The sequence below is a fragment of the Polyodon spathula genome, chromosome 1, assembly GCF_017654505.1.
Source record: "Polyodon spathula isolate WHYD16114869_AA chromosome 1, ASM1765450v1, whole genome shotgun sequence".
Taxonomy (NCBI): domain Eukaryota; kingdom Metazoa; phylum Chordata; class Actinopteri; order Acipenseriformes; family Polyodontidae; genus Polyodon; species Polyodon spathula.
Window position 1 is genome coordinate 47,112,809 of NC_054534.1, and position 25,925 is coordinate 47,138,733.

The 25,925-nt window shown below is 37.5% G+C and overlaps 1 protein-coding gene across 1 annotated transcript in view; it reads left to right on the forward strand.

Annotated features, from left to right (window-relative positions):
* Positions 1-1,497: 1,497 nt before the first annotated feature.
* melk (maternal embryonic leucine zipper kinase) overlaps positions 1,498-25,925 on the forward strand; it is a 70,679-nt gene continuing 46,251 nt past the window's right edge. Inside the window, exons 1-6 of the mRNA XM_041256756.1 lie at positions 1,498-1,761; positions 11,930-12,050; positions 12,473-12,558; positions 14,517-14,633; positions 21,445-21,588; positions 23,552-23,620. Coding sequence (XP_041112690.1) covers positions 11,987-12,050; positions 12,473-12,558; positions 14,517-14,633; positions 21,445-21,588; positions 23,552-23,620 — 480 coding nt within the window. The 5' untranslated portion in view covers positions 1,498-1,761; positions 11,930-11,986. The remainder of the gene's footprint in view (positions 1,762-11,929; positions 12,051-12,472; positions 12,559-14,516; positions 14,634-21,444; positions 21,589-23,551; positions 23,621-25,925) is intronic.

Genomic DNA, 25,925 nt, shown 5'->3' on the forward strand with positions numbered 1-25,925 from the left:
TTACTAGATTTAAAACAAAAACTTAATTTTCCCCCAGATTTAGCTTTATACATACATTTTTTAACAAAAACATTATTCAAAGTTTTGAAATGTGTACTTCCAGATAAAATTTATAAATATTGAAAATGCTTAAGTCACAAATTCAACATTTAAAATCAATTTGACAATTAAATCTGGAAAAATAAATCAGGGTTTTGTCAAAATAAATATATTTAACATGTCAGCTAAATTTTGACTCACTGAGTGTAAAAGAAAAACCAAAAAGAAAGTGATTTCTATAACTGTTATATTGAAATATACAAATTAAAGCAAAGATTCAGCTTTATACTAAAAGCGAAATTATATGCTGTGGCTAGGATGAAACCCTGCCGTTGTAAATAAATAAATGTAATGTCATGTTTTTGTAAATAATATTTGTATATTATTTTAATAGTGCATGTGAATGGTGTTTGTTTTGACTGTGTTTGGCAGAGATGGGGTTAAAACCTGTCCTGCCAAACACGTGTGTCATGTTACCAAGTTAATTATTTGAATGTTGGTGAGCTCTAGCCACGTACTATGAAAGCATTCAGAGGCTGTATTGCTGGGCGATTGATATTTTGCAGCATTCATTGATCCAAAGGTCGTCAGTGCCTGTGGAAGAAAAGCAAGCCCATGCCCTCACACTACCTCCACCATGTTTAACACTGGGCACGATGAACCTTTGTTGAACTCTTCCTCCAAACATATTGTTGCTTTCTTGGTGAAAAATTTTCCATTTACTGCACTTAATATTTTTATCTAAAGCAATTCATTGTAACTTCATAATGTGAATTTGTTGTTACACTACAATGTAACATATGATCATATTAGTGATTGAAAGGTTGTTAATTGCCTAGGAGATGTACTTTTTGCTCAGGATCAACAATCTCTCGTGAATGGGGTCATAGATATATACATTTTTTTATAGCTATGGTAGTTATACTTCATTACAAATTATTGGTATTCATGCCCATAAAAAAAAAAAAAAAAAAAAAAAAAAAAGTTAATCAGGAGGGTACTGTTGAAATAATGGGATGTATTTATGATGTATGTAGAGTAGGTATGTATTTACTTTATTTATTAATATGACAATATCAAAAAGCCTAAGGAAGAACAAAGTCCGTCTCCGCTGTCTGGCCGTCTCTATATATTACCACCCTTCATTCTGGGTTTTTATTTAACGATCAAAAAGCACACCCGTTTTGTAAATTTATAATTTCACGTAATAGTGGTGATTTGAATGTATTCCTGGAACACGTTAAAATTTAAACAACAACCAAACGACTCACTATCTCCGCTCCTATCTGTTACTTTTAGGAATGCAGTTTGCCTAGGCAAAATGGCCGCCCGGTTTACATAGTATGCGTTCAACTCAGGTCTGGAGACTGCTTTAGTTCTATTGGTTAGTTCAGTGCCGGGAAACGGAAGAGGCGTCACAGAGGAAAATTCAAACTTTTACCGTAGTTCTTTGCCATATCATATCTTCTCAGAGGTTTACATTTTTTGAATTTGGTGCTGTAGATATTGTCACATGTCTCATGCAAATTAAACCAAGTCATGAGACATTGGATAGTCAGCTAACATAGTGACTTGCGTTAAGTTTAAAATCTCCAAACGCTTTTTAGTTAAGTTTAGTTAAGTGTTTGTGTCCTCATTGCCAGTCCAAAGTGTCTGTCTTCATTCATGTAAAACAAGTGACGGAACCTGAGGCTTGAGAGAACACCAGAAAACTAAGAACAAGTAAGTACACTATTTGAATGTCCGTGTTTATTAACAACTAAAATTGTTTTTTTCATTAGGTGAATTTACAAACAGCTACAGTAGTCTTGTTACCGATTATTACTTCTCCCGTGCATATCTGACTTAGTTTTTTTTTTTTTGTAAAAATACAAATGTCATGTAAAAAGCTAATTTACAAATAATTTAAATTCAGCATGACTTTGTCATTTTATATTAGTCTTTAGTGTCAGAGATACAGTAAAAAGAAAGTAATTGGACATTAATCATGTACAGCACCTGTGAATATGATGCAATTAAGCATATATTGGGTCAGTGCTTAGGCTGGTTATGTAGGTGACGTGCCATGTTACTGAATTGATTTAATGTTTATTACCTTATCATCTTCAGTGTTGTCCACTTAATGTCAGCTAGATAATTCTGCATGATCATACAGAGAGCAATTGTTCCATATTTTCAAATTAGTCTTCTACACGGGAACACAATATTGCATCAAGCGCCATCTTCATTTGAACTCCACTTCTGCTGCTAATGTGCATTACTTTTTTAATGTACGTTATATGTAACTACACTGTTTGGAGTAATGTGATCAGAAAACTAATCGTATCTAGAATGTTTCTGTTCTGACAAAAAAAAAAAACACTGATTTAAAATGCTGCCCCTACCTATTTGCTGCTTCTTCAGATGACTGTGTGTAAAAAGCCTTGAAACAGTAGCTGTATTTAAATCTGTCGCTGTGTGTATCAATGCATATGCTATTTTCTCTTTACTATCAACATAGTAGGAGCAGAATCAATACTGTACACCCTACTTTGACTAAAAAAACTATATATAATTTTACTGCATCATCATTCACACTGGTGTTGCTTTAAAATAAGCTGCTTTCAGGAGACCTAACAGCTGTTCATCACTGCGAGACAGAGCACTCTCCGTTGCTTTTGCCATTGCCTGACGTTGACGTGAAGTTTTTGATTGCAGCAGAAGCAAAAAAAAAAAGGGGGGGGGGGGGGGGGGGGTTATTATACGCATCATACTCACGGGAGGGGTCATACGCAAAAAACACTATCATGTAGACGTATCCCCTCAACTGAACACCACACGACCAGCATGACAGTAAACAGACATAATGAAGCGTTCTTACCTTTGTATACCTGTAAGTTAGTGATCAGAGCGTGTGGTTTTCACTAACTCTACTGTGCAGAATAAATGATTTTTTTTCTATGTGTAAATATCTTGACTTTCTTCCTATGCATCGGCACGCGCGACATTTGCTAGGAAATCGTGACTGTCCCGACCATATAGGGACTGTTGGCATGTATGTTAAAATATCTCTGCGTGATTTTGTCTAACTGAAAGTTACAGATATGATTATGGAGATGCACGATTCCTGCGATCCCGCGCTGAAATTCAAGCCTTGGAGTCTAATCATTTTCATTATTTTTTGCAATGTTCAAAGTGCCCATGGGAGGTATTATATAGTTTTAAAGATAATATGGTGACCCTAACTTTTACACTTTTGTGATTCATTAGTATTCAAGTCAGTTTTAAATAGGGATAATTATCCATAGGCTGTAATAATAATACAAAAATAACTCACAGATAGACAACATATTTGATATAGATTTTTATCATGCAAAGTAGATTACAAAAGGAGGATAATACAAGAATAAAAAATACAGCAATATTTAGCTTGTACGGTAATTTGCTGGTAATATGTGATGTTTTAGATGACCACAGACCCCCAGAAGAGGAGGTTTGGTGGTCCAGTGGTTAGAAAAAGGGGCTTGTTACCTGGAGGTTCCCAGTTCAATCCCAGCTCAGCCACTTAACCTCCTTGTGCTCCGTCCTTCATGTGAGACGTTAAATCAAGGTCCTAGTGTAAGATAAATATCACACTTTGCTAAATATCATAGTAAAAGAGTCTTCTGCCTGCGATGGTGGAAAAGGTGAAAATGGAGGGATACTAGTTCTATAATGAGCACATCACTCAATACTGTATATATTGCACCCTAACCCTAAGCAGTGTAATAGTAGTCCTTTACCAACATGGTGCCCAAGCCAGTGTAAATAAATGTAATTCAAATGTCGCTTAATAATATTTAAAATACCTTTTTGGTTTAAATATGCTAATCATTGCTTTAACGTGACACAATGGAAACACTCTTTTTGAAAAGTAAAACAAAATTGCTTTATGCAATTTAAAATTTATGCATAGTTAACTTCAATAAATTTGAGTCTGTCCCAGTGTAGTTTAGACGAAAACAATGACGCAATGACCAGATTTTGTAGAAATTAATTTGAAGACTAGCTGTTTTGAAGAATTTACCTTGAAGAAAATGTCCGAATGACTTTCTTTCAGCAGATAAATTATTATATTTAACTAAACTTGTTTAGTTACTGGTTTTAATTTGTGATTTTTACTAATATTTATAGCAAGGTCATAAAATTACCAAAACATTTACCTCAGAACTGCTATTAAACACAATAACAGATTGAACTTGAATCAAAAACACAAACTAAGTTAGTAGAAACAACCTTGAGTTTCACTGCTTTTGCAATTGTGCCTATTTGCTTTGTGCTGGGCTTGTGCTGTCTACTATTTTTTTATAATACATGGATATTGGTATATATGTAAACAAGTGTTACTATCTATGTATATATCTTAATTATTTTTATATAGCGCCTTTTGTAGAGGACCACCTTCACAAAGCGCTTTACAGAGGTAGACTGTGAAATGTGCATTACATGCAGAGTCACTTACAATAGGACATTTACTTAACGTGTCATCTGCAGGATGGAGCGCAAGGAGGTTAAGTGTCTTGCTCAGGGTCACACAGTGAGTCAGTGATTGAGCCAGGATTTGAACAGGTGACCTTCTGGGTACAAGCTCTGGACTTTAACCACTTGACCACACTGCCTCAGGGTTCAAATGTAATGAATAATAATAACGTACATTATGTCAATATTAAAGAATCAATCTTAAATCTAATTGTTTTTGATAATTCAGGAATGGTGAATTAAACTGGGTAGATAATGACCTGCAAAAAATAATGTATTTAAGGAAATTATGTTTCAGTGGGGTATTCCTTTTTTAAATTAATTTTATAAATAGTTAAAGATTTGTGTTGCTTGCTTGGTTGGTGCACCTGTTGGTGAAGGATGATTGTAAATATTCAGATGCAGATTTGTTCCTAAAAAACACAAATTGCTATTATGCCTTTTTTTCCCATCTGAATGGCTCATGATGAAGATATTGCCTTCATCCGAGTGTGTGTGTGTGTGTGTGTGTATGTATGTATGTATGTATATATATACACACACACACACACACACACACACACACACACACACACACACACACACAGTTGTAGTAGAAAGTTTACATACCTCAGTGGAGATTTATAATTTCTACAAATTTCTCAAACAAAAAAATTTTGGAAAAATCTTTTGTAGCTAAAGTTTTGCTGTTTACCACTAAAAGACGTCTACAATGATTTATTTCAGCAATTTCTTTGCAAAACTCCAAAAATGTTAGTGTTCATACCCTTTGCTATAGTATTGTCTACAAGATGCTAGAAATTTCAATATGATAATGCAGAACCTAATTCTAGAACAGTCTAGAAAATGCTGGATTGTAGGTTAACATTTATTTATTTATTTATTTATTTAAATTTAGTAGTTGCCAATTATTTTTCGTATTTTCTCCCAATATAGAATATGTGAATATTCAAATTATTTTTAGGCTCAGCTCACCCCTACAACCTCTGCACTGACTCTGGAGCGGAGAACACAAACGCACGCTATCCTGCGAAGCATGTGCCGTCAGCCGACTGCTTCTTTTCAGACTGCAGACTCACCATGCAGCCACCTCAGAGCTATAGTGTCGGAGCACAATGCAGCTCTAGGTAGCTTGCAGGCAAGCTTGCAGGCGTCCTGCCAGACTACAAGGATCACTGGTACGCTGTGAGCTGAGGACACCCTGGCCGACCTAGGGCCGAGGAAAAAGTCACTCTTAGGAAAACGTCACAAGAACAATCGCTTAAGGTTTGCAAAACGGAATTTGAATGATAGATATGAGTTCTGGTCAAAGGTTTTGTGGAGTGATGAAACAAAAATTGAGCTATTTGGTTACGCTGATAATCGGTAGGTTTGGAGAAAGTCTTGTGAGGCGTACAAAGAAAAGAACACCATACCGACTGTCAAGCATGGAGGTGGCAGTGTCCTTCGATGGGGCAGTTTATCCTGTTAGCACAGGAAATTGAGTTCCAATACATGGTAAAATGGGTTCCATAGCATACCAGAAGGCTTGTTTTAAAGCGCAACTGGACATTCAAACATGACAACGATCCAAAGCACGCATCAGCGTGAACTTCCCGGACTCCATGTCGCTTGGGTCAGGAGAAAGAACCAGATGTCTTTCCCAGAGATCCTTTTTATAATCCTTATTGATGCTAATAGCGTGCTCTTCCTCCATAATGTCTCACCTTATATCCACATCAGGTTGTCCAGCTTTCTCCTGTGTATGTTTGGGAAAGACTACATGTGTTGCACTTTTATTATTTTTGATCTCAAAGATGCCTACTTCCATCTTCCTATACACAAAGAATACAGAAAATATCTCAGATTCTCCATGAAAAACCACCAATTCCAGTTGTAGTCCTTCCTTTTGGGATCTCCACAGCCCCCAGGGTTTTTACCAAGATAAGGGCATGGGCATCCACATCCATCTATACATCGATGACTGGCTGGTAAGAGCTTCTTCCAGAGAGAAGACTTTGGGACACAAGGACAAGGTACTCCTCCTTTTTCAGGACTTGGGCTTACTGGTCAATGAAGAAAAGTCATCTCTCATCCCTAGTCTCTAATCTTCCTGGGAGCACAGTTCAATACAGTATCGGAAGAGTTTACCTCTCAGAAGAAAGAGCTACCACAGTCCGACACATGGCAAAGCATTTCAAAATAGGAGCCAGAATAACAGCTTGTTCCTATCAGCAGTTTCTGGGGCACTTAGCAGCATCAATCTTCTTGTAAGAGATACCTCTTATCTTCTTGGAACCACACTCTGTCAGTCTCCCACCTCTACAGGGTCTCCCCAGGGGCAGCCACAGAAGCCAGATGGTGGCAGCTTTCACCTCGAGTAGGTATGGGGATGCCACTATCTCCACATCCACCTACTCTCCGTCTATATACGTACGCCTCCAAGGTATGTGATCACCAAAACAAAAATCTTGCAACATAAATTATTTGGAGCTTGTGGCAGAGCACAGCTCTGCTCTTTAGAAGTTGGCAGGGATGGGGTTAAATTCCCCTACCTGCCTTGGTTCATTGTGTTCAGGTGGCTGGGGTTGATTAGATGATTAGTTTAATTAACGATCAATCAGCGCCCAGCCACCTGACATAAAAGGAGGCCTCTGCTTCTCATTTGGGAGAGAGGGAGCTGAGGAAGCAGGTTTTGATTGTTTGGAAAGTTTGAATCCAGTGAAGGCATTGCCCAGCCTGGAAATTGTTATTTTTGTAAGTTTTGCTTTTTGTCTTTCTTTTTGTGTTTAAATCGCTTTGTTCTGGCCCTTGTGCCCTTTCATTTTTGTGTTTATTTATAATAAAATAGTTATTTTTTTGAACTACAGACTGTCTCTGGGCCTCTATCCACTCGCCAGCCTGCCACAGAGCTCTTAGCGATCTCCCTGTCACTAAGGCACTTCACTCCAATATTAAAACAAAAACAGTACTGATCCTCACGGACAACACCACAGCAGTAAAATACATAAACCATCAGGGAGGCACAAAATCGTGGGACCTCTGCACTCTAGCCATGAACATCTGGAACTGGTGCAGAACACTGGACATCTCTATAAGAGCGTCTTATTTACCAGGATTTGACAATGGTGTGTCAGACCTACTCAGCAGGGTAATGGCACCCCATGAATGGAGGATCCGGCCAGACAAACTAGAGGGGATATTCAACGAAGATTTGACCTGGCAGAAAATGCTACCACCCTTTTGCTCACAGTTTCACCAGGAGACAGCAATAGCAACAGATGGTCTGTCCATTTCAGGTTCAAATGACCTGATGTACTCTTTCCCACCCTTACCTCTAATCCCAGAGGTTCTCAGGAAGGTGAGAAGAGACAGAGCCAGTTTCATACTAGTAGCCCCCTGGTGGCCTGAGAGGTAGTGGTTCTCGGAGATTCTACAGCTAACGGAGACAAAACCCATGCAGTTTCCACAAAACCCTGATCTGTTATCTCAGAACAGGGGGAAACTACTTCACCACAATCCAGCACATTTTCAACTTGCTGCTTGGAGATTGAACGGCAACAATCGAGGGATAAGGGGTTATCGGAACAAGTGGTAAATATTTTACTCGCTTTAAGAAAACCTTCCACCTTTCAGGCCGACTCAGGTAAATGGAGGGAGTTTGTCCCTTGGTGCAAATCAAAATCCTTGCACCATTCAAACATTCCCCTTGTGGAATTTCACTTATTCCATAAAGGTCTCTCCCTGTCCTCTACCAAAGTACATGTTGCTGCAATCTCTAGCATTTTACCATTCCCAAAGAGAACGTCTTTTTCTCCAATGGAACCTCAGTCTGGTACTTAACAAGTTCTTGGGTCCTTCCTTTGAGCCCATGGCAACTTGTGATATGAAATACCTGACATGGAAAACAGCATTTCCGATGGCAGCGACATCTGCAAGAAGGATAAGCGAGCTCCAAGCACTGGTTATTGACGCACGACTTTAAGGGCACATCCACAGGACCATTGGTAGCAGACCATCAGGGCAACTTTTTATCTCCTTCAGTTCACCTGACAAGGTCAAACTTGTCTCTAAACAGATGATTTCACGCTGGATAACATCATGCATTGAGTTCTGCTACAGGCTTGGCAATAAAATAGTTCCAAAACCCATCAAAGCACACTCTGTAAGGGAGGTGGCTACTACTTGGGCAAATTAAAATCCATTTTGATTCAGGACTTCTGCAATGCTGCCACTTGGGCATCTTTTGACACTTTCATCAAACACTATAACTTCAATGTTTCTTGCTCTCAACCTAACTTTGCTCATTCAGTTTTATCTGTGGTTTGTTCTACTAAAATCTACCCTACCACCCTTCAGTCTACATACTTTGGTATATGCACTTTGCTTGGAGTTCATCTGACGAGGTATGAATACGAAGATTACCTATAATATGGTTTCTTCATTGGATGATGAACTCCACACACCTATATCCCACCCTCCTGTTCCCCTTCTCATTTCTTTGCATTTCTATTTTTATCCTCTTGCGTTGTTTACTTTGTTTAAATTTGGACAACCTGATGTGGATATGAGGTGAGATTTTATGGAGGAGGAGCACGCTATTAGCGCAATAAGGATTATTAAAAGGATCTTTGGGAAAGAGATCTGGAGACCGGGAAGTTCACGTTGTGTGGAGTTCATCATCCACTGAAGAAACCATATTAAAGGTAATCTTCATATTCCAGTGTGTAACATTCAAAATGCTGGGGTGCTGTGTTGCATTTATGGATGAACTGAAAAAACATGAACTTTACTTTTGTCATAAGATGAACAAATAATGAAAATAAACACTGTAATACAACAATGTAGAAAATCTTGTAAAAATAAGGAAATAAAAATTGATAGATAACAGCAATTTAACCATTTTTAAGTTAGTTACAGTAAATTAGATTTTTTTAAAACCTGAAAGTAAACCAATTGTAAGTATCTTAAACTTTTCTAAACTACTGACCTGAAAAATGATCAAGTTTTGTACATTTTACGTAGATTGTGCAAGGCCGCCTACTTTTTTTTTTCAATGACTTTAATGGGATGGAATTATTAAACATGGTAGAAATCCAAGTGCTTAAAGGTAGTGTTTGTTAATTTTGTTCCCCCTTGCTGTTGTGACTTAACCATGCAGATAACGTAATCATGTTATTATTTGGATTCAAACACTTTTTAATTTGGTGTGTACATCAGGGGTGTGCAATTCATATCGCCTGACGCCCGGGAACAAGATTTTTGTGAGAGACAAGTTTTACCGTTATACTCTGCCCATCGGACAAGTACTTCATTTAAAATAAAAAAAAAAATAAAAATAAAAATTCGTAACGAAACTGCAAAGCAAAAATGTATATAGAGTACCCAAATACACGTATCCTTTTAATTCTCAAACCCTCCATCACACACAGTAACAAATACATTTAAATTAATGCAACAATACTATTAAATTGCCTTTGTCTGCTGTAGGAGCCCAGTAAAGTTTGACTGCCAGCTGTAGGAAGAAATATTTAACATAATAAAAATGACAAAATATTTAAACTTTGTTTGTTTTATATGTAAAGGTTTAGCAATTTATTTCTTAGAGCTACTTTAAATTGGGTGGTTTGGCAGTAGGTTTGTAAAGCAGTAGATTGATTGACTTAATTATTTTGAATACAACTATGAAATTACTCCATAGCATTGCACTTTTACTAAACTGCTACTTGACTCTCCGCTGAGTACCCTCAGTCTCCCACTGAAACATCCACAAAACCATTTTTTTTCTCTTTATCCAATGGCCATATAGGAAACCAAAACGTATTATAGCGATCTCGGTTAACGCAGGCAGACGTATCACACAGTGCGAGGCAATCCACATGCAGGCAGAGGGTGGGTGCGAACCTGGGACCTCTTGCACTAAACAGTGTTGATAACGCTGTACAAAAGAGCAAGGAGTGTATATCGGGCTTATGCCTTCGTGTGTGATTACGTCACCTACCAGCCCTGCTGCTGCCTTCCCCCTTGCATGCTACAGTATTAAACAAGCGTCATCGCTGTTCTTCTGGGTAATGCAGTTTACAAACCAATCCTTTAACACTTCCTCTCCAGTGAACATTCTGCCTGTTTGAGGTCTGACTGACATAGTGTGACTTTCGGCTTGTGTATCAGGACAAATAACCACTGAAAGTATCGTGTGTACCTTTCTAAACAGCTGAGAGTCTGAAGATTATTAAGAGAATAACTTGTTCACTCTATGATGAAATGTATGCTCTGAATCAAAATACGTTTTAAAATGTACTCTAATTTTCTTCAGAAATATGTAATTTTGTTATCTCTGACATAGTTTAAATCTTTTTTAATTATTATTTTTGTTTGGGTTGTAGTAGGGGGAAAATCTCCTGTTGTATAAAATGACTGATGCAGTTCAAGAAGTTTATTACAATGCGCGCAAGGGAAGAGAAGCAGTTACATGAACACACCGCAGCAGTACACGAACACACTCTCTCAGTTTTAAGATTAGGTGGCTCAATACTTATAGCTGTTTAGCATAGCAACACTGAGCAGATTAATACGTCAACAGTATCATCCCTATAAGGAGTTGTTTTCGCTCAAAGCTCAGGAAAACAGTTTAACTCTCTCACACAGATACGGTAACCTTGGACACATTCTTTCCCTAATCTTTTGAAAGTGCAACTGCATCAAGCAAAACAAAGTCACTCTGCACTAGAACATTTTGTGTGAAAAGTATAACTGTAGCAAAAACAAAACGGCAAAACAAAACAATATATGAAAAGCAAAACAGTCATCTTGCACTAGACCGCCCTGCCTTGGAAACATCACGCGATCCTCCTTAACCCTGCAAGTGCCGACCTGGGTTTTGGCTGCCTTTTCAGGGTCATGCACAAAAATTAGATTGGCTCAGTTTTGTTTGGACTGAATTACGTTTTCTGTATTTGATTTCCTGAAGCAAAAATTATTATTAATTACTAATTGATTGTGTTCATTCTTTAATAAAAGCAAAATCCTAAGTGATATTCTATCATTTTCTATTTTAGCATTTTGTTCCTTGAACAGAAGTTTTTTTGTTTTTAATTGCACAACCCTGGCATCTCTAGTTGCTGTAGCGGAAAGGGCACTGTGTCCATAATTGCTGTGAATAGACATATATATTGATGGGCGCTGCTGCAATTGCCACGTAGATGCTGTTCATTTTCGAGTACTGGGGTTGGAAACAAATCATTTGTCTGTTTACAGGACTTCAATAAAGATTCCCAAATAATTTGGTTTAAGAACTTAAATTGTAAAATGAATAAACCAAATCCAAATTAAATATAGTTTTTATGTCACATTCTGGTGTAACAGTTGCTAACCCCTAAATGTTGCTAACCCCCTTGTCTTTGTTGTTTTTCAGCATTTCTAATTGGTTTTCTGGATCACTGCACTTTGTGACAGATAACACCCTTGAACCATGGCTTTGGATGAGTCTGGGGAACTTCTTAAGTATTATGAATTGTATGACACGATAGGCACAGGTATGTTGTAACAGGTGTTCAGCAAGTGAGATTAATATTTTGCAGTTAACCCAACCAAATGTAAAACCCATTTCCAAATCTAGATCATTATTCAGTGTAAATGTTTCAAAGTAACTGCATTCTCACAGTAAATGTGAAATCAGGTTGAATAGAAAAGTAATGCAGTGCAGATGCCATGCACACACACTGTTTTTTAAAAATTGAAAATGTATTGGAGATTTGCAATCCCTACAAGTAATGAACAAAATATGCATTGGTTCATTAGTCCTATGTACTATGAAAACTTTTATGCCACTAATAAAATATAGTTGCTGTTACTGTGTTTGTAATATTTGATTGTATTTTGATACTATAGTCATAAGTAACTCACTACTTGATTACAGTTGCTGCAAATAAATTACTCTTATTTCTTATTTAACTAGGAGGGTTTGCAAAAGTAAAGCTTGCAAGGCACATCCTTACAGGGGAAAAGGTTGCTATTAAAATTATGATCAAGAAAGATCTTGGGGTAAGTACACATAATGAAGAAAATATAGCCAACTTATTGCCCAACTTCAGAAATGTTGGGTTACAGAAAAAAAAAAAAACAAGGTGGCACCAACTACTGTGCTGTAGCTTAAAGAAATTTAATGGACGTAAAACCATAAAAATAAAAATGTGAGCAACTGCGTGCGTTTGGACTGACATAGAAAGAGGAAATCAAAGAAAGAAAAGTAAAAGAGGAAAAGAACCCAAGACAAAAAACAACAAAACATAAGACACTAACACTAGTGTTGGTAAATTAATAATAAACACATATATGAATAATATATTTTCACGAGGACTGTAGCACTTTATTGTCACGGCTATTATTGTTATTATTATTTAGTCATTTAGCAGACTATTTTATCCAAAGCAACTTACAGCGACTTGGGGGTGAGCTATGCGTCACAACTGCTGCAGAGTCACTTAGAATAGGAACCAGTAGCTGAGCTGGGATTGAACTGGGAACCTCCTGGTAACAAGCTCCTTCATCTAACTGCTAGACCACCAAACCACCTATTACAAGTGAAAATATTTGCGTACCATATATGGAGAGCAGCATAACAGGAGCGCCACTTCTGTTTGTGTGTCTGTCCGTTCTTTCTCTGGTTGTTGCTAGTGCTGTGTGTGTGTGTGTGTGTGTGTGTGCGTGTATCGTGTATTTTAAACGAGTTAACTACTGTGTAAAGTGGACACAGAGTTGGCTTTGTTTCCGTGATTGAAATAAGTCACTACTATCGGGAGACCTGAAACAAGATATCGATTTCCCTGCCTGATAATGTATGAGCTTAACTACTTAATTAGCTTAACATTATAACAAATTAGAAAGTTGATCTGAGATTTCCTTTTCCAGTGACGTATCCAGTGTGTGTATGTGGTACTCCTAGCGGGAAATAAGATCACCTGAAGTTAAGCCACTCATCATGTGACTGAGTTCAGAGCTTAGGTTTCGTTTTGTGTCAATTGCTCTTACCAGACATTTTGTTAACGGCAGAAAAAAAAAAAAAAAAAAAGTTAGACTAAGTCAGGGCGACCACGACAGGTACTGCATTTCGGACACGGAGCTACGGAGCTGCGCACGTGACGGTTGGCTCAGGTGTCGCCGTGTCGTAAATAACATCGATGTCATAAAGTCAAAGCAGGACAATAATGCAATAGTCGGAAGTGCCGTGCGTCGTAAGTCGAGGATCGCCTGTATAGTCTTGGTGTATTTTACCTTTTGCCCGCTTGTTGAAAGAAAGTCTCTGTTCTTGTAGTGCACACGCCTTCTAAGTGTTGTCTGTCAGTGTAAAATATTCTGCTTCCTCACTGTCCTATCTATTTAGTATATAAATTTAGTATAGCAAATAAAGATAAAAAATAAAATAATCGAAAGTGTTTGCTGTCAGTGGCTATACAGTAACCACAATACTATAGCAACTAGCCTCCATTTGAATGACGAGTTGAAAGCAAACAACTGCACACAGTCTGATTAGTTTCAGCAACTTAATTTAAGCATATCACAGCAACAACACAGGCACATCGCATCTATTCTAAAGCCAGGAGAAGGAGGCTTTGACTTTATGAACACACAGTAAACAAGTAACTGATCAAACAGCACGATCAGGATTAACACATACTGCAGATAACTAGATTATTTTTAATTACTAAAACTTTTTATTGTATACATTTTGCTAATAAATGTTGGAACCTAACAAGATCTTAAATACTGGCGGTGTCGCAAGCGCATTCTGTCTCTTAAATTGTAGCCTGGCCCTTACTGGATAGCAGATTCCCCAACCTACTCAGCACTGATGGGCTGTGAGACACGTTTGACTTTAACCACTGTGTCTGCGATTGCACTCGTTTCATTGGAATTGAGCCCATAGAGCTGTTAATGTTTGAGAATGTTCCAGGGGCATCCCTTGCCATGCTTTGATCACACATTTTCTTTTCTTTGTGTAGGAAGATTTGCCTCGTGTCAAGACAGAAATCGAAGCCATGAAGAATCTAAGTCATCAGCATGTTTGCCGTTTGTATCATGTTATTGAGACGGCTCAGAAAATATTCATGATTCTAGAGGTAAATCTGACACTGCAGCAACATTTTGTTCTACAGGGCATCATGCAAAATTAACATATCGGTGATAGAAGGTAATATACATGTTTTTATCTTAAAGGTTTTTCTGTCAAAATATGTATAGTAGTAACTTGACAGTACTTGCACACTTAAGTTGTACCTTCTTTCCTTTGCTGTCTTCCACAAGGAAATCCCTGTGGTCACGGGCACATTCTTCTGGTGTTTTTGTGTGCAGGCATTTTTGTACATTTCGCCCCTCCCCCCACAATAGAAATGTAAAAATACAGAATTGTTTACTTTTACCGTTAGGTACTCGAGCCGGAACAGTCCAGAACACCGTTCTGATACTTTTTTTTTTCTATAGGCTGACTTAAGAATTAACTAAGAACATTTACCAATTTTTTTATTTATGAAAATGCTTATATGGAACCAGACCGCTCAAATTTCAGTGGCTGGGCATCAATGAAGCAATCTATTTTCTGTCTTTCCATTGAATAAGCACTAGGAACAAATAAGTCAGTGTCCGATACCCTCCCTACATGTTTTGATGGTACGTTCAGAATCCAAGCCTGAATAGCGCGTATTTAAAATGTTTGTAGTCAAATCTCCCGCACAATTGTCTGATTGTCGTACTTGTGATGCACTGAAGTGAACATTAGTACTTCTATTACAAACTACAGTACTACTTTACACTTATTTTCGTAAAAATGCTGACTATGACAGCTGACAGCAAAAGGGCATGCTACGATTGTGGCCATAAACACGGGTTTAAAGTTGTTTTGTACATTGGTCACAGAGACCTGGGGATTGGAGTGAACAACTGCCCTTGCATTTAAGATTTAATATATATTAATAAACCGTGCTACACATGTATTTAAAATAAGAAAAAAAACACTGGTAGGTAATGTTACTCACAGCTTGCACCAGGGGCTCGTTTCATGAAAGTGATCTGCGAGGAATCGCTCTCGCAGTGAGGTCGCAAGTGAAACTTTTTTTAGTTTTTTTTAGTTAGAAAACTTGTTTCACGAAGGCATCGCAGATCTTTCAGGGGCTGCGGTCTCGCAGGTTTTCTGTTGAAATCTGCGAGTGCTTGGAAGCAACCGCAAGTGCCTTTTTTATCGCAATACCAGAGTTATCATAGAGAAAAAGAGAACACATTTGCAATGGCGTTGATTTTACTTGTTCGTCGTCGTTACGGTAGGGAGATTAGAAGGGAGAGGGTGTTAAGGGATCGATCGAACCCCCTTGATCTATGCTCTGATGCCGAATTGATAGCGAAGTATAAATGTAATCATTTAAACCTTCTGTGTACAACTTTTTTGATATTTATTATATATATATATATATATATATATATATATATATATATATATATATCCATAGATATCTATACATACATGCAGCATGCATGCATACATACATACATACATACACACACACACACACACACTCTGGAAAAAATTAAGAGACCACTGCAAAATTATCAGTATCTCTGGTTTTACTATTTATAGGTATGTGTTTGGGTAAAATGAACATTTTTGCTTTATTCTATAAACTACTGACAACATTTCTCCCAAATTCCAAATAAAAATATTGTCATTTAGAGCATTTATTTGCAGAAAATGACAACTGGTCAAAATAACAAAAAAGATGCAGTGTTGTCAGACCTCGAATAATGCAAAGAAAATAAGTTCATATTCATTTTTAAACAACACAATACTAATGTTTTAACTTAGGAAGAGTTCAGAAATCAATATTTGGTGGAATAACCCTGATTTTCAAGCACAGCTTTCATGCGTCTTGGCATGCACTCCACCAGTCTTTCACATTGATGTTGAGTGACTTTATGCCACTCCTGGCACAAAAATTCAAGCAGCTCGGCTTTGTTTGATGGCTTATGACCATCCATCTTCCTCTTGATCACATTCCAGAGGTATTCAATGGGGTTCAGGTCTGGAGATTGGGCTGGCCATGACAGGATCTTGATCTGGTGGTCCTTCATCCACACCTTGATTGACCTGGCTGTGTGGCATGGAGCATTGTCCTGCTGGAAAAAACAATCCTCAGAGTTGGGGAACATTGTCAGAGCAGAAGGAAGCATGTTTTCTTCCAGGACAACCTTGTACTTGGCTTGATTCATGCATCCTTCACAAGGACAAATCTGCTGAAGCACCCCCACATCATCGCCGATCCTCCACCACATTTCACAGTGGGTGCGAGACACTGTGGCTTGTAGGCCTCTCCAGGTCTCCGTCTAACCATTAGACGACCAGGTGTTGGGCAAAGCTGAAAATTGCACTCATCTGGGGGTGCTTCAGCAAGGCTGGAATCGGGCAGATTTGTCCTTGTGAAGGATGCATGAATCAAGCCAAGTACAAGGTTGTCCTGGAAAATGAATCTGAACTTATTTTCTTTGCATTATTCGAGGTCTGACAACACTGCATCTTTTTTGTTATTTTGACCAGTTGTCATTTTCTGCAAATAAATGCTCTAAATGACAATATTTTTATTTGGAATTTGGGAGAAATGTTGTCAGTAGTTTATAGAATAAAGCAAAAATGTTCATTTTACCCAAACACATACCTATAAATAGTAAAACCAGAGATACTGATAATTTTGCAGTGGTCTCTTAATTTTTTCCAGAGCTGTCTATATAAAATTTATTTTTAGCTAATGTAGTGTTGTGAACATGTGGTTTGCTGTGCGTAGTGAGAGGGTGTTGCAAGTGCTCCAAACAAGCACAGACACAAAGTTCAAGTTTTAATTCTCTTTAATTGCTTTCACCGATCAAAAATAATAACAGTGTGGGTATCGCCAGCACCAAAACGAGGGGTTACAGTCCCGAAATAATAATACAAAAACACAGACACAACACAAACAGACACGTCTCCGGACAGTACTCTTAGTGTAGGTGCGGTGCTGAAACAGTGATGCTGGTTAAGTGCAGGTGTGGTGAAGTCCGGGTGAATCGCTGGCCCCAAGGCTGCAGCTCCCAGCTCCATGCTTGATCAGTCTGCCGACAAAATCACACGGTTGCAAAACAAGCACACACTTCACTCCGTTTTTTCAAAACAGTCCTTGTTTTGAAAAAACACAACAAAGGAACTGATCACGTCCCGTTAAAGTACCCATAGCCACTCCCCCTCCGATAGCTAGTTCAATCACGTCTCCTCCAATTCATGAATGAAACTTCGCTCACTGTACTAGGGCGTTGACTCCTGGTACCGTGATGTCGTCCCTTTCCTGAATGGCTGGCTTCCGACACCCCCTGGAATGAACTGCCCAACCATTCAGTACAGGGCACGCAATTCCTGCTGTGCAGTGCTCTTACAAGTCGAGAGGGAGATTGTTGATTTCAGATTCATTCACTTTTTGTCAAGTGTACAATTAATTTGTTCAAAACTGTCAGCAAATAGTCTTTAAAAATACATGTAAAAAAATGTACTGATACAGTTCTTAAATTGGTGATGAATAAAAATACTAAGCGTTGGAGTGATTTGTAATTGTATTGGATGCAGAACTCCAGAAAAAAAGACGGGGGGAGGACGTGATTTCTACAGCGTGCTGATTTGAAGTTCTGCGCTGGAGATGACAATATATTAGAACAGAAAAAAACCCATGTTTGATAAAAAAAAAAAAAAAAATAGCTAAAAAAATAACCAAACCACCAAGGACAACATGAACCCGTAAGCCAAATTTGGAAAATCTGGAAAAACAGCACCCAGTAGTGGGGGACTAGCAACAACGTCGCATGCGAGAAGCATGCATTACAATTAAATTAAATGTTCCCTCAAGCTCAGTGTACTGAACAAATAATAGTTCCGATGTCACAGGAAATAAGTTAGCGTTTGCCTTTTTGAGTCTTTCTGCTCACGACGAATTTTAGAATTTAAAGGCAAGGTTAAGCCGTCTCCATTTTCTGTCGGTAAACTTTAATTGAGAAAATAGTTTTACTTTAAAAAATGTGGTCAGGATCTTTATTAAAGCTACATTATATGTGGTTAAATGGAAAACACCTTGTTATAATATTAATAACACTTTATTGTATCATGTTGTATTTTATTTAATAATAGCGGTTAACTTTAAGCTACTACAAAGATGTGGTCGTGCGATTTGCGTTTATTTTTATGTGCAATTATAATAACGCTTTTTAGATAATATGACCATCTATTATTGAACATTCCCAGTTTAAACTGTCACTTTAAGTTTGTGATCTCCGGATATTTATGTTATCGGTTTTCTTTGTACAAATATTACCGAAAGAGAAATAAATACGATATTCTGTACATTGGTTACGACATATCAGAAACAATTAAGCATTGCTATTTATTTTTATGTGCAATTAGATTATTACAGCTGTCAAGTCACAAACCCCTCCCCTTTATAATGTATACTGCCCAGGCCCACCCCAAAAAAGGTGCAAAATCTAAAACAGTTTATTTTTTTTTAAATATACAAAAAACAAAACCAGACCACATCACAAGCATCGATCTGTAAGTACTGCACTCTAATTTATCATTCGTAATACAGGTACAGATGTCCATGCACTATATATATATATATATATATATATATATATATATATATATATATATATATATATATATATATATAATATATATATCTAATGAAGTCTGCGTGTGTTTCTTCATATGATCATATGAAAGTATGTATAGGAAGACAATCGTTTTGTGCGTTTCTCAAATGATCTATCTAATATATCTCTTAAAACACCATCTTTCACTAAAAACGTATATGTTTTCTGTATATATTAAAACAGGTTTAGATATTCCCACTCGTAGACTTGATTTAAAACAGTAAAAACAGTATTCTCTGTGCCAATAAGTGTTTGTATCCACTTCCCCATAACATTTTTGAAAAGAAATAAACATTTGGCAAGTAGTGATTTTAACTACTGACAAAATATTGTTTTTAAAATATTTATTTTTGCTAAAAACCACACAGCACATCCAAACACAACGGGCACTTTACTTTTAAATAAACTGTATTTATAAAAATTTAAACGTACATTTACACTTTGATAAATAAGACGACAAATGTTACTTTTTTAAACAGAAAAATGATGCCTGAAATACACTTCGATAAATATGATGTCAAACGTCACATTTTTAAACACAAAAATATGGTCTATAATACCTGTTTTCATTTCTTAAAAAAATACAAATGGCATCTGTGAAATCTTGGATAAATCTCCACAGAACCATGCCTATAACTTCTAAAATCCTCGCGTGGGCACAGGAAGGCTCAAAAAGGCAAACGCTAACTTATCTCCTGTGAACCCGGTACTTTAAGATTTAGGACTACACCACTGGCCCTAACCCACTATTCACTTTAATGATGTTTCGACTTGTGTCACCTGATCTGCAACTGAGAGCTATGAGGACAAAATTACCATGATTAGTGACCTGAATGATCGCCCTGCCAAATAAAACAGACATTGATTTAAATGCACCGTGTGTGTAACACATATCAAATAAGCTATGAAGTAGTTTTACAAATATTTTAATAAAACACAGCGGGTCCCAAATGGTTCAACTTGTATTGGCACATTGCAATAACGTAAAATTAAATTTACTAAAGCATATTGTTCAACAATGTCTTGCACATGATTTGAAAGTTAAAGTTACAAAAAATATATATTTCTGTGCACCAATTTTTTCATTTATTTATTTATTTATTTATTTATTTGAAGTCTCAGTATAATCTTTAGAACACGTTTGACAGACAAAGCACAAAAGTCTACAACAGGTTGCTCTTACTATATATAACAGGTTTACTCTATGAAGAGTGATGTGACTGTGCCGTTGCTTACTGGGGTATGTTCGCATTCAGCAGCTGCGTGTTTTTAGTGCGTGTGTCACGGTAATTTAGGGAGTTGAGAGCTTCGACAGAGTTCATAAAATATGTTCTTTTTATTAAATACTGTACAACATTTACGTTCAATATCGGATTTGTCTTTCTATTTAAAGAAGAACTGCGCACATTGGAGGGATGTATTAAAATGGATGTGCGGATGTAGGATTCGGATTCGGTTCATCGAATCCTGAGTATTCGGCCGAATCCGAACCCTGCTCAAAAAGAAGGTATTTGGGCTGAATCCGAAACTAAATCCTGGATTTGGTGCATCCCTACTTTGAAATCCTGCTAACAAGCCTCCATCCTCGTTGCAATCTCGTTTTAAATCTCACAAGCGGAGTCTCCAATAGAAATGTAGGAATGAGCTGTCACTCGGTTATTGGGACGGGTTTACAGTATTTAGAACGAATGATAGATACAAGTCAGGAAGGCGGGACATTGCCCAGCAGCACTGGGAAATGTATTTATTATTATTTTTGTAGTAGGTTTTATTTTTTAATGGGAAAAGGGTAATGTCAATGTGAATTGATTAACCATTTCGTTTTTCTGGTGTTTGTTGGCTATCCACCAATTTCATTTTTTGTTTGATCAGGTTTCATTGGTTAAAACCAAAAATCAGAAGCCCTTCTTATAAAATACAATAATCTCCAAACTAATCTAAACCATGCTTGTCCAAACTGACCTATAACCAAACAATGCTATAATTATGAAATGCATTTCAGTCAAACATATCTGAAATATCTCAACTTTGTCTGTACAACCCTAATAAGAGGAGCTCTTTCATAGTGAAGAAAATGGTGTGCAAAAAAAATACAGCCTTACTTGCAATGAAACATATGAGCTGGCACTTTCTAAACAGACAATGCTGTTAAAGGGTGATGCTGGTGTTTTATGATGTGATGAAACATTTTGTGATTTATTTCTTTCTTTCACACAGTACTGTCCTGGGGGAGAGCTGTTTGATTACATTATTGCTAAAGATCGTTTATCTGAAGATGAAGCTCGAATATTTTTCCGACAGATTGTATCAGCAATTGCTTATGTTCACAGCCAAGGCTATGCTCACCGGGACCTCAAACCTGTAAGCTAATTTAATTTAGAATCCTTTCAACACCACATTTAAAGGGATGCTTTAGATCATCTTATTTTTACTTACCTGTTTAGTATCCCATTTTGTGTATTGTCTTATTTTCTATCATTTCCTCTTTGATCAATATTTGCCATGCTTACTTACTGTACCATCAAATTGCATTTGAAAAGAATATTCAAGGTTAATTGTGAGGAGTTCAGCTGTGCACTGAAGTCTGTGCTACTCTATCTTGAGGAAACCTTTCAGATGCAATTTTTAAAGACTAGTTAGTAAGCATGTCAAATCATGTTGTAAGCAGAAACACTAGGGAATCACCATACATGCATAAGATATAAAACAAATTAAGAAATATTTTTTTTGCAAAATGTTAATATAAGAGATAGCTGTAAAGGGATTCATTTAGCTTTTTGTCTTCATATACTAATGCAACAAAATATGCTTTTTAGTTTATAGTAGATGATTTTTTAAGTATAAACTATTAAACAGGACCAGTACAGTGATGGAAATAAGACTCATTGCATAGCAGTTTTACCACGAGTTTAATAAGACACCGGAGGTTGTTGCCTATACACTGTGCCTAATCAAGCTTGTCTCACCTGTAAAGTGAAACTGCTATGCAATAGGAGTATTGTTTCCAGCCCTGCGGTATTAATCTACATCAGGTATTAGAAACAGAAATTGTTGAAAAGGGATTTTAACCATTTACAAATTGTATGTGAGAATGTATGAGCTTGACAAATTTACAAAATATTTTATAATGGATCTATAATCCTGATTACAATTCCTTGTTTGCCGTCTCCTTCATCTTATTCAAACAAATACTTCAGTCAGCACTCACATATCCGACCCTATAAAATTGACTTCAGTGACTGTTAAATGGGTGTGACGCATATCTGATTATTTCTTCTGCTTTTTGATGTGTATGTAGGTGAGCACATTGTAACCTGACCCTACCAAACAAACAACCTCACGCGCGTACACACACACACACACACACACACACACACACACACACACACACACACACACACACACGTACGTACGTTATGTATAAAGGAAAAATATGACTTGCGTTTGAGGAACTGGAGGGAGACGTTGATTCTTTCATTGAAATTTGTTAATGCACAAATTGGGGGAATAAGACAAAAACTTGTCAGGTTTTTTTCAGGGAACACAAATATACAATGTCAAAAATACATAGCTGAAAGGACAGTTTTAAAATAAGCAGGCTTCCATTTAGATGTACTGTAGTTAGTTTTGATGGTACAGTACTATAGTTTCAATGGAAGTAATATTGTAATTTAGAACGATATGATTCTGAAAATATCACATACCAAGAGACAATTGGACAAGTGAACTGTAATCCAGTACATACTTTTAAATCCGGTACGTATTGTAGGAGTATGTACAATTCCCCATTAACAACCCAACAAAAAAAAAAGATTTCAAAATGTTACCTATGCACAGAACTGCTTAAAACGTAAACGCAGTGCAATTTAGCAAAAGATTAAAAAATAACAAGTCTCCAGAATTAAAACGGTATCCAAAGTCAGTATTCAAAATTGCAGAATATAGTGCTCGATAAGGCTATAATGTCACAGTTCACTTGCAAATGAAAATGCACAAAAAACAATTAAAGATGACAGATTTAAATAAGTGCACCACAGTATCTAAAACTGTCTCGTCGCTTTGTTTTTGGAGGCAGTGTTGTGTAACTGCAGTGCACAATAAAGACAGACTGATTTGCCATCCCAGAAAAACAAACAACCCAAACCCCCCCCCCCCCCCCCCCCCCCCCCCCCCCCCCAACGCACCGCAAACTGTGAATAATTTATATTAACATTGTGACTTCTCGAAACATCCACGTCCACTACACGTAGGACTCACAGTATAGACTCACGACTGACATATGTCGGTGACCACGAAAGTCAAGTAAACAGATTTTTCTCTACAGGAAAATTTGCTTATTGACGAAGATCATAATCTAAAACTTATTGATTTTGGTCTGTGTGCAAAGCCAAAGGTAGGTTTTCAACTTGAACAATGCTTTTTGGAAGGTCATTCTGTGTTATTGACAAAGTGTCTGATGGTCAAACAAGTGATTACCAAGCCTTCAAAATAAAACTTTTTGCTTGTTATAAGCTTTAGTAACATTATCATTGTTTCCCTATTTGTGATAAATATCATCTTTGCTTGTTTGGACTTTAATTGGGTATGTTATGTTTTGTAAAACATACCTTGAGTCTTAAATAAAGGAGCATTTGTAAACTGAAATGTTAAGCCCATTTCACACTGGCACAATCCTGTGTAGTGTGTATATATAGTTTTTTATAGGCAAAAGTGCCTTTTTTTGGCCTTTCTCCCCTAAAATTTTGGACCCCCCCCCCCCCATTGGCTGCAGCATAGGGGGGAAATCCCCCCCCCCCCCAGCACACAAAAATGAAATTCAAGCCTGTACGATAGTGTTTGTTATCGTAATTGTTTATTAAGTGTTAAAAATGTTTAGTAAAACATGGCCTAAAGTTTTTGCAAAATGTATGAACTTTCAGTAATTAAATGTAAATAGAAATGCGAGAGTCTGTGTGATGTATTTAACACCCACAATTTTAAGTGAGCAATATTCATGATTAGTTTTGGTATAATAATCGTGTAAAGTGTGATTGGTGAAGTATTTTTATTTTTAAATTTAGTCATCACCAATGTTTTTTTTACCCCGGTTTTCTCCCCATTTTGGAATGCCCAATTGTTATTTGTACCCCATTTCACCGCTGCAAGGCCTCCCCCTGGTGACTTGGGGGGTGGAAACGGCAGCTGGAACACGCATCCTCCGAAACACGCTCATGCCAATCTGTTATTTTTCGCACTGCTGATCCACAGCGAGACCACCAGACCTATAGTGCCAGTGGACAACACTGATCTGATGGCTCAACTGCAGAATCACATTCGCCCTATCGGCCACAGGGTCGCTAGTACGTGGTGAACCATGGATTCCCCTGCCAACCTAAGCCCTCCCTACCCGGTCACAGTTGCCAATGACATAACCTTGGATTCTAACCTGCTATCTCCAGGCTATAGGGCATGTTCTGCACTCCACGCGGAGTGGCTTTTACTAGATGCACCACTTGGGAGCCCCACAAGTATTTATTTTTTCATTGCTGTCTTTTTATTTATTTGCACAAGGTAACATTTGTTTTTGTATGTACAGGGCGATTAGAAAATACGTTTACCAAATCAATGCACCATCTCTCACAATGGGTAGGGCATAGGATGGTGAAATTGCATACCGTTGTTAAGGGAACCGTGGGGATGCAAATGCCACAGTTATTAATTTGTCACTAGGCGGCGGCACTGGTTACTGCAACATATTTCCATGCTACAGTACTATGGGTATAAATAGTCCTGTCACTCGCAAGGCAGCTCAGTCAAGCAACATGAAGCTGATAAGTGTGCAGAGAGGTGAACTGCTCAAGTTTTTTTTACAGCAAAGAAAGCTCTCAGGGAATACTGTAGAGTGCATAATATCCACAACAGGCTGTGTTCAAGAGTTGCTGTTCACAAGTTAATCAAAAAATTTGAGGAAACAGGTTGCACTTGTGATAAGCCTCATAGTGGCAGACCACCAACACCAACCGAAGTTGTCGCTGAGATTAGCCATACTGTAGCAGAACAACCCAGCCCAAATACACATGCTGTCGTCCACCGCCTGGATTTGCCCAGTTCAGTTGTTTGTAAGGATCTTTGTTCAACTTGCAGATGTTTCCATACAGCTGCATCATGTTCAAGCATTGGAGGAGACGGATTTCATCAGACACGTCAATTTTGCATTGTAGTTCTTGGCACGACACTTTTTGATGACCAGTTGCCAGCTAATTTCCTATGGACAGATGAAGCGCATTTCACCTTGTCTGAAAGTGTGAACACGCACAACTGTGTTATCTGGTTGGAGAGATCCACATGCAACATTTGCGAGACCCCTACGTGATGTTTTAGTGACACCCAGTGTGTATGTGTGTGTACTGTATATGTATACACAAGTCGTTTCGCTGTACCATTTTAAGTTTACTATTTCAGTTTCATAGGAAAAGTTAAATTGCACGTAGACCATTAGACACCTCAGTGTAATGACAGTTGTAAAAGTCACAGCTACGGTGAGTTAAAAAATGTAAGCTTTTTTGTTGCTGACATAAAATAGTGTTTTGGATTTGCATTGTTTAATTACAGTGATCTCAGCCTGTATACAAATTTGACAGCCGGAGTCTTTAAACTAGTGCCGAGAAAAAGTTTGTGAACCCCTTAGGATTTTCACATATTTCAAACCTAAAATGTTA